The sequence below is a fragment of the Triticum aestivum genome, chromosome 4A (assembly GCF_018294505.1).
Source record: "Triticum aestivum cultivar Chinese Spring chromosome 4A, IWGSC CS RefSeq v2.1, whole genome shotgun sequence".
Taxonomy (NCBI): Eukaryota; Viridiplantae; Streptophyta; class Magnoliopsida; order Poales; family Poaceae; genus Triticum; species Triticum aestivum.
Genome location: NC_057803.1, coordinates 693,318,641 through 693,327,320, shown reverse-complemented (window position 1 = coordinate 693,327,320; position 8,680 = coordinate 693,318,641). Strand labels below are relative to the sequence as shown.

Genomic DNA, 8,680 nt, shown 5'->3' with positions numbered 1-8,680 from the left:
AAATAAAAAAGAGAAACGGCGGGCACGCACACATCTTCTACTTTCTGCTGCTTAATTTCCTCTTATAATTTAGGACAGCGTCAACCGTGAACATGAACGAAAAGAGCGAAACGGCTGGCACAAACATATTGGTGCTGTTCTGTTGCCGTGGTTGTTATGCTGGCCATGCTGTGGTGCCTCATGATTTACCCGGCGATGGCGGTGACGGTGACGCAGATCGGTTTGGGGCATGGTTTTCGTGGAGATTTTTAAGGTCACGTGTCCTTTCCTTCCCCCCCCCCCCCCCCCCTCTCTCTCTCTCTCTCTCTCTCTCTTATAGGTTGGTGGCACTTCTCCTCTCGAGAACGAACGTAACTAATCCCACTACAAGGCTAGCTAGCTTGGCAGCTGCTATATATAACCACCTCCCGTCCGTTGCCATTGTTTCCTTGCACCGCATCACCGGCAACATATTCATTCCCCTCCTGCTCCCTCCCCTAGATCGTTTCATCAATTGTTGCTACTTGCTAGTTGTAGGCTATAGCGAGGTGGAGCATTTCACTCCAACTACAGTAGTGTCTTCTTTATCTATCCTACTGTGATCGCTGTGTGTGTGTGTGTGTGTGTGTGTGTGTGTGTGTGTGTGTGTGTGTGTGTGTGTGTGTGTGTGAGATTCACCCATCGACCATGAGCATCTCCGTGAACGGGCAGTCGGTGGTGCCGCCGGGGTTCCGGTTCCACCCCACGGAGGAGGAGCTGCTCACCTACTACCTCGCCAAGAAGGTGGCCTCGCAGCGCATCGACCTCGACGTCATCCCCGACGTCGACCTCAACAAGCTCGAGCCATGGGACATCCAAGGTTTGTGAGTTCCTTCCCTTTTCCCTTGCGAGAAATAGACTAGTAGTAGTGCACAATGCACGCATGTGATCGGAGTAGCGCTCAGTACTCAAGGATGGTAAACTAATCTGCCATGGAAAAACGCATGCAGAGCGCTGCCGGATCGGAACTGGCCCGCAGAACGACTGGTACCTGTTCAGCCACAAGGACAAGAAGTACCCCACGGGGACGCGCACCAACCGCGCCACCACCGCCGGGTTCTGGAAGGCCACCGGCCGGGACAAGGCCATCTACTCCGCCGCCGGCTCCGGACGCATCGGCATGCGCAAGACGCTCGTGTACTACAAGGGCCGTGCCCCACACGGCCACAAGTCGGACTGGATCATGCATGAGTACCGCCTTGACGACGCCGTCGCCCCTCCGACCAACCCCGTCTTTGCTGCCGGCGACGCAAGTTCCTACTACTCCGGCATCTCATCCCCGGTACGTCTATTGTACCACCTACTTCCAGTTCACACTATTCTACTGTACTCCCTCCGTTCTTAAATATAAGTCTTTGTAGAGATTTCACTATAAACCACACACGAATGTATATAGATGCATTTTAGAGTGTAGATTCATTCATTTTGCTCCGTATGTAGTCCATAATAAATTCTCTCCAAAGACTTACATTTAGGAACGGAGGAAGTAGTATGTTGCGAATGCATGCACGGTGGCCGACAGGGATGGAAATAGCTCGCGAGTGGTGCATGTGTGCGGTCAATGTACGTACTGTACGCACATACTTGCGACCAGACATAATCGATATTTGTTAAATTAAAATTTAAATAGCGGTGGCAGCTCGACCAGAAGTTATGAAAAATTATAAAGCTATAAGTCCGATTTAGTGTTCCTTTTAAATCATTATTTTATAAAATAAGAACACAATCGGCTACGATCATATATGTCTGCTACTGGTCGAATAGTGGACATTTGCACGCGGAGACACCGGCATATGACAAACTGCCAACAAACCTCCATTACCGAGCGAGCCTTTTCTATGATGACTGCATGCATGGATATATTTGAGATCCATCGACAAAGACCTTTTGAGCCTTTTGAGCTGGCTTCGGTAGTAGGAGTACCTTCCATCGCAAATTCAACACCATGCATAATTAGCTTAGCTACTCTAATTACAATAAAAATAGTGTGTGGCTGGGTCACAGTCGATTAAGATTTAACTAAGTCTTAGTCAAATGACATAGTATATGAAAAGAAAAAGGAAAAAGCTAAAAAGAAAATTTTGCACGGATCTTCACGTAAGATCAAACGAATATAGTACCGACTGAGACATAACCAGACTTCACAAAATTGTAAAAAATAACCGCATTTAATTAGGAAGTGGATCCTCTAACATGAAGAAGAGAAGTCACCTAAGCTACAATTTCCTAACTTTCCTCCTTCGCATCCATATGATTAAGGCTAAAATGGCTTGATTTAATTTGCAAATTACAAATCTATTGTATACATTTATAAAAATTACATACAAACAAAAGTATGATGCACTAAAATTAATTTTAAATTTATTTACATGAACAGTAACCACACACATAACCTATTACAGCAGCTAAATACAATATTTGCTACAATGTCCCTGACTTTCCTTCTTTGTTTCGCACAAGATTGCACTGTAGCTTAGGTGACTTCCCTCCTTAATGTTAGAGGATTCACTTCCATGTAATCAAGCTTGATATGCGCAGGTTCACGACATGGCCGGGGGCCAGTCATCGTCGACACAGGAGGATGGGTGGGTCATCTGTAGGGTGTTCAAGAAGAAGAACATCGTCGTGCAACACCAAGCTGGCCAGAGCGGCGGCGGTCGTGGCGCAGCGTCCAACAAGCTGGTCGGCGCCGGTGCCATGAAGCATAGCCAGAGCAACTGCTCGTCGACCGTGACCCCCGCCAGCGCCAACGCCAAGGCGCAGATGCAGCAGCACCTGCCGCACAGCGACGACGCGCTTGACCACATCCTCAACTACATGGGCCGCTCATCCACGGCATCGTGCAGGCAGGAGACCAAGCCCCCCAACCCGTCATCGTCAGCGCTGGACCACCTGATCAACAGCGCGTGCCGCAACGGCACCAGCACCCTGTACGACAAGTTCATGAAGCTCCCGCCGCTCGAGCACGTCGTCCCCGGCGGGCTCCTGCCGCCGCCGAACGAGTACGGCCGCGACTGGGACGCTCTTGACCGGCTCGCCGCCTACGAGCTCAACGGCCTCTCTAACCCCGCGTTGGCCGAGACAACGACAGACATGTCCTACATCGCCGACGAGCTCGGTGGCGTCACATCCTACTCCGCCGGTGGCACGCTACACACTCCCTCCGTCACCGTGGCCGGCGACGGCGACCTGTGGAGCCTGGCGCGGCCAGTGTCATCGCTACACGCAGACTTGACGATGACCTGGTTTAAGGCTGTCGGATGCTGACACTGTCCTAGCCCAAAATTGCCTTTTTTGTTTATAAGGAAATTTTCATATATCAAGCTAATACAATCGCACCAATTGAATGTGCAGATTCTAGTACTTCTGAACTAAAATCACAACAAAAATTATGAAATGGAGGGAATACATACCAAGATGCGTAGAGTAAATACGTCTAAACAAAAGGTGTCATACAAAAAAAGTAAAAGTACATAAATAACGAGTAAATTGCAAAAAACCACCACAATAGTGCAGAAGTCATCGAACACCCACCAAAATGCATGTTTTCTGGTGGGTTTTTTTTCCTGAAGCATTGATAACTTCGACCCAATTGTGGTGGATTTTCGTAATTTACTGATAAATAACCTAAGATAGAGGAGGTCCTATCCAAAGACAATATTACATGTGATACAGAGAAGTAGAAGTAGATAATTAACCTAAGATGATGGAGGCCCTATATATCCAAAGACTACACAAACATCCACGATTGGAGGACACCTCCCCCTAGTGCCTCTTCGTCCTGACCCCTTTATATACCCCACTCTCCAACCAAACCATGAATATGCCGGAACTTTCGCACCGCTGCCTCATGAACTTTGCTGCACCGATGACCATGTGCGGGTAGCGAGCCTTGGACTATGGGTCAAAAGCAATAACATTGTGGCATCTCTCCCCCGTTCTTCGATACAAATATCTCATGAGCTGTCTAACATGACTGTGATCAATCAGATGTAATTTTCAGTGTAATGAATTATCACTTTAAGACCAGAATATATATAGATTATTTATTAGTTTGGTTTGGTTCTTCGTTGCATGATTTGTATATGTACATGCTCTCTGATCTATTAGTCTTGCACTAGCCACATTTGTATGATTGATCTCTAAGATATATTTTTGTATGTTGGTTGGGTTTAACCTTTCAAGTAATCTATCTGAGTGGCAGAAAGACCAGAAAGGCTTGTAATGTGTTATTGTCACTAAAGATAAACAATATAGTTCGGCCTTGACGGCTTATCCCTGGGGGCTATGCGGCCGCGAAAACAACGTGCGCCCATCAGTGCATACGTGGACGTACGGGTGGGAGGAAGTCGGAAACGAGTGGAGCTTGCAGTGCCGTGCATGCTACACTGTTAGGTGCGCCCATCAGTGCATGCGTATGTGCATGCCGTGTGTATGTGCAACGGTTAATCACTGCGCGCGCAGCTAGCCTAGCTATTTGGAACACGTGATATGGAAGGCTCAGGAATATAAAAGCATAGGAGTACTATATGTCCTCCACCTGCACATCTGTTCAGAGCGTCGTGTCCTGGACAAGTTGTACTAGCAATTTCTTTTTGATACCCTAAAAAAAGCAATTTCTTTTTGCGAGGTGTGCTAGCAATTTTGTTAGGGACACCTCATCAATTGCTCAAATGTGGTTCCAAGTGGAATATATATATGGTACAAAACCGGAAATTTAGCTCCCAAAAATAATTTTTAAATGTAAAAAAAATCAAGATTTTTTTATGCGATCTTAGTCACATCCAAATGCTACCTAGAAATTTTGAGACAAAAATGTCAAGCATTTTGGCCTGTGCAAAAAAAAAACAAATGTCACCCCAATTTTGGTTTTCTCACTGACGAAACACTGCTGCTCCGTTTCGCATGAAATTTTGTCTATATCATGCTTGCGACACTAACACAAACATCTACAAAAAATTTCAGACTTTTTTGTTTTTTTTTACATTTTTCTGAATTTACTTTGGTCAGTGAAGTAGGTACTACTAGCACAGTTGTAGTATATCTTGAAATATCAAAGTCAACATCCATTGTTCTCCTGTGTCGACTTATGCTATCCATAATTTTCAAAGGCAATTATTTCTATCAGTTTCTGGTCTCCATCCTGGCTTTTAGCTCCTGTAGGGGGAAAAGCAGGAGACCGATATGCACAGCAGGGCCGAACCCTACAACCGAGCTGCAGAATCAATATCCATGCATATGCACACGTTTCTTTATCGGTTTACCAGAGAAGTCAAGAAAGCTGTTCCACTAATTGCGCTGGGCTTTCTTCCCTCCAATTGCTAACCTCGATGGATCGTCGGATGGCAAAGTTCACGATCTAGTAGTAGTACCTTGCGAGGCTTAATTTCCTCTTAATTTATCACAACATCACGCATGAGCATGAAAGAAAAGAGAGAAACGGCTGGTGCACGCACATCTTTTACTTTCTGCTGCTTAATTTCCTCTTATAATTTATGACAACGTCAACCGTGAACATGAACGGAAAGAGAGAGACGGCTGGCACACACATATTGATCGACCGTTCCTGTTGCTGATCGAAGGTGCGCTGTTGGTGCTGTTCTGTTGCCGTGGTGGTTAATTATGCTGGCCATGCTGTGGTGCCTGATGATTTTACCCGGCCGGGAGAGCGGCGACGCAAAGGGAATCAGTTCGGTTTGGGGTGTGGTTTTCGTGGAGATTTTTAAGGTCGCGTGTCCTTTCTCGGACCTCTCTTCCTCCCCCTCCTCCTCTCTCTCCCCCCTCCCCTCTCTCTCTCTCTTTCTCTCTCTCTCTCTCCATGCCGGCGGGGGCCTTGGCGTTTCCCTCTCAAGGTTGGTGGCACTTCTCTCGAACCAACGTAACTAATCCCATTACAATGCTAGCTAGCTTGGCAGTAGCTATATATAACCATCCCCCGTCCGTTGCCATTGTTTCCTTGCACCCCATCACCGGCAACAACTTCATTCCCCTCGACTCGACACCATCACCTAGATTGTTGCTAGTTGTAGGCTATAGCTAGGCAGAGACTCACCCATCAACCATGTGCATCTCAGTGAACGGGCAGTCGGTGGTGCCGCCGGGGTTCCGATTCCACCCCACGGAGGAGGAGCTGCTCACCTACTACCTCGCCAAGAAGGTGGCCTCGCAGCGCATCGACCTCGACGTCATCCCCGACATCGATCTCAACAAGCTCGAGCCATGGGATATCCAAGGTCAGTGCATGAGTTTCCTTCGTTCATCGTCTACACTCCCGTTGCACAATGCCAGCTTGCATGTTGGTACTACTCCTGTATGGATGGAGAACTAATTTGCCATGGAAAACCGCATGCAGAGCGCTGCCGGATCGGAACGGGCCCGCAGAACGACTGGTACCTGTTCAGCCACAAGGACAAGAAGTACCCCACGGGGACGCGCACCAACCGCGCCACCGCCGCCGGGTTCTGGAAGGCCACCGGCCGGGACAAGGCCATCTACTCCGCGGCCGGCTCCGGCCGCATTGGCATGCGCAAGACGCTCGTCTTCTACAAGGGTCGTGCCCCGCGTGGCCACAAGTCTGACTGGATCATGCACGAGTACCGCCTCGACGACGCCGTCCCTGTCAACCCCACGGCCGGCGACGCCACCTACAACTCCAGTAACTCATTCCCGGTACGTGCTATACTACAACTCCAGACTGTACAATACTTTAGAGTACGTCGCAATTGCATTCACGGCGGCCGCCCGACAGGGATGAAGATAGCTCGCCAGTGGTGCATGTGTGCGATTAATGTACGTACTGTACACACATACTTTCTGTGTATTTACACGTGGCACATACGCGACTGTAGACGACAAAGTCTAGTGAAGATTATGTCCGGGTGGTGGTTGGGAATGGGAACACACATGACATGATGTAATGGGTTAATTTGCGAGTGGGAGCTGTGATTTCCTTTCGATGGGTCGGCGTCACGGAAAGGGTGGATCGAAGTAGTGGGTACTGGGTATAGTAGGCTCAGCGAGAAGTTATAAAAAGCTACTATAGAGTTAACTCCCATTTAGTCTTCCTTTTAAATCATGAAATTTTAAAAAATAAGAACACAATCAAAGATCGTGCAAAGTCAACTGCGATTATATTTTGGGAGTATCGCATACTGTCTGCTACTCTGCTACTTGTGGAATATTGGACCTTTGCTCGTGGAGACACCGGCACATGACAAACTGCCAACAAACCTCCATTACCGAGCCTTTTCTATGGTCAAACCCTACGTGCATGCATGCATGTTTTTATTTATAAAGGGCGTACATGCATGCATGGATGTATTTGAGATCCATCGACAAACCTTTTGAGCTGGCTTCGGTAGTAGGGGTACCTTCTTCCAGAGATAATTCAACACCGTGCATAATTAGCCTACTCTAATTACGATAAAAGTAAGCGCATGTAATTAAGCACGTCGCGGCACACTTGCCTAGTCGATTGACTTTCGCTCTTTGTAGCGACCGATCGATCTAATTGTAAACGAATTGACGGTGTCATCTCCGTATGGTACGCATGCGCAGGTTCGCGGCGTGGCCGGAGACCAGTCGCCGTCGGCACAGGAGGACGGGTGGGTCATCTGTCGGGTGTTCAGGAAGAAGAACATCGTCGTGCAGCACCAGAACGGCGGCGGCGCCGGTGCCATGGAGTACAGCCAGAGCAACTGCTCGTCAGCGGTGACCGCCGCCAGCGACAAGGCCAAGGCGCACATGCACCAGCAGCAGCACCTGCCGCAGAGCGACGACGCGCTCGACCACATCCTCGGCTACATGGGCCGCTCATCCACGACATCCTGCAAGCAGGAGACCAAGCCCACCAACCCATCATCGTCAGCGCTGGACCACCTGATCAACAGCGCGTGCAACAACGGCACCGGCACCCTGTACGACAAGTTAATGAAGCTCCCGCCGCTCGAGCACGTCGTCCCCGGCGGGCTCCTGCCGCCGCCGAACGAGTACGACCGCGACTGGGACGCTCTTGACCGGCTGGCGGCGTACGAGCTCAACGGCCTCTCTAACCCTGCGCTGGCCGAGACGACGAACGGCATGTCCTACATAGCACACAAGCTCGGTGGCGCCACCTCCTACTCCGGCGGTGGCACGCTACACCCCCCCTCCTTCACCGGGGCCGGCGATGGTGACTTGTGGAGCCTGGCGCGGCCGGTGTCATCGCTACACGCAGACTTGACGATGACCTGGTTTAATGCTGTCGGATGCTGACACCGTCCTAGCCCAAACTTGCCTTTTTTGTTTATAAGGAAATTTTCATATATCAAGCTAATACAATCGCACCGATTGAATGCGCAGATTCTAGTACTCCTGAACTAAAACCACAACGAGAATTATGAAATGGAGGGAGTACATAGCAAGATGCATAGAGTCAATACGTCTAAACAAAAGGTGTCATACAGTGCCTGCAAAAAAAGAAGGTGTCATTACAGAAAAAAAGATTTTATTAAAGAAAAAAAAAGTGCATATTTGATCTGTGCCAGTGCTGAAGAAGTCTCTCATTATCTACTCAGCTCAAGCATAGCTCAATCATTCACCCACTAGCTGCTGCTACCTAGAATTCCTAGTACGTACTATTCTTCTGTCCTTATACGAGTGTGGTGGGGTGTTAGGTGCTGCT

At 48.7% G+C, this 8,680-nt stretch overlaps 2 protein-coding genes across 2 annotated transcripts; both read left to right on the top strand.

The window, feature by feature from the left end:
* The first annotated feature begins 416 nt into the window (after positions 1-416).
* Positions 417-3,373, top strand: LOC123083179 (NAC domain-containing protein 66). The gene is made up of 3 exons (XM_044505288.1): positions 417-838; positions 969-1,300; positions 2,557-3,373. The coding sequence occupies exons 1-3, from the start codon at positions 667-669 to the stop codon at positions 3,283-3,285; spliced, it is 1,233 nt and encodes a 410-aa protein (XP_044361223.1). The 5' UTR covers positions 417-666; the 3' UTR covers positions 3,286-3,373.
* A 2,627-nt stretch (positions 3,374-6,000) lies between these two features.
* LOC123083177 (NAC domain-containing protein 66) lies at positions 6,001-8,271 on the top strand. The gene is made up of 3 exons (XM_044505287.1): positions 6,001-6,251; positions 6,371-6,687; positions 7,576-8,271. Exons 1-3 carry the CDS (start codon positions 6,080-6,082, stop codon positions 8,269-8,271), a joined length of 1,185 nt encoding a protein of 394 aa, XP_044361222.1. The 5' UTR covers positions 6,001-6,079.
* Positions 8,272-8,680: the final 409 nt, after the last annotated feature.

Coding starts and splice junctions, on each gene's coding strand:
- LOC123083179 (XM_044505288.1), top strand. CDS start 667: ATGAGCATCTCCGTGAACGGGCAGTCGGTGGTGCCGCCGGGGTTCCGG. Junction 839..968: donor CGAGCCATGGGACATCCAAG/GTTTGTGAGTTC, acceptor AAACGCATGCAG/AGCGCTGCCGGATCGGAACT. Junction 1,301..2,556: donor ACTCCGGCATCTCATCCCCG/GTACGTCTATTG, acceptor TGATATGCGCAG/GTTCACGACATGGCCGGGGG.
- LOC123083177 (XM_044505287.1), top strand. CDS start 6,080: ATGTGCATCTCAGTGAACGGGCAGTCGGTGGTGCCGCCGGGGTTCCGA. Junction 6,252..6,370: donor CGAGCCATGGGATATCCAAG/GTCAGTGCATGA, acceptor AACCGCATGCAG/AGCGCTGCCGGATCGGAACG. Junction 6,688..7,575: donor ACTCCAGTAACTCATTCCCG/GTACGTGCTATA, acceptor ACGCATGCGCAG/GTTCGCGGCGTGGCCGGAGA.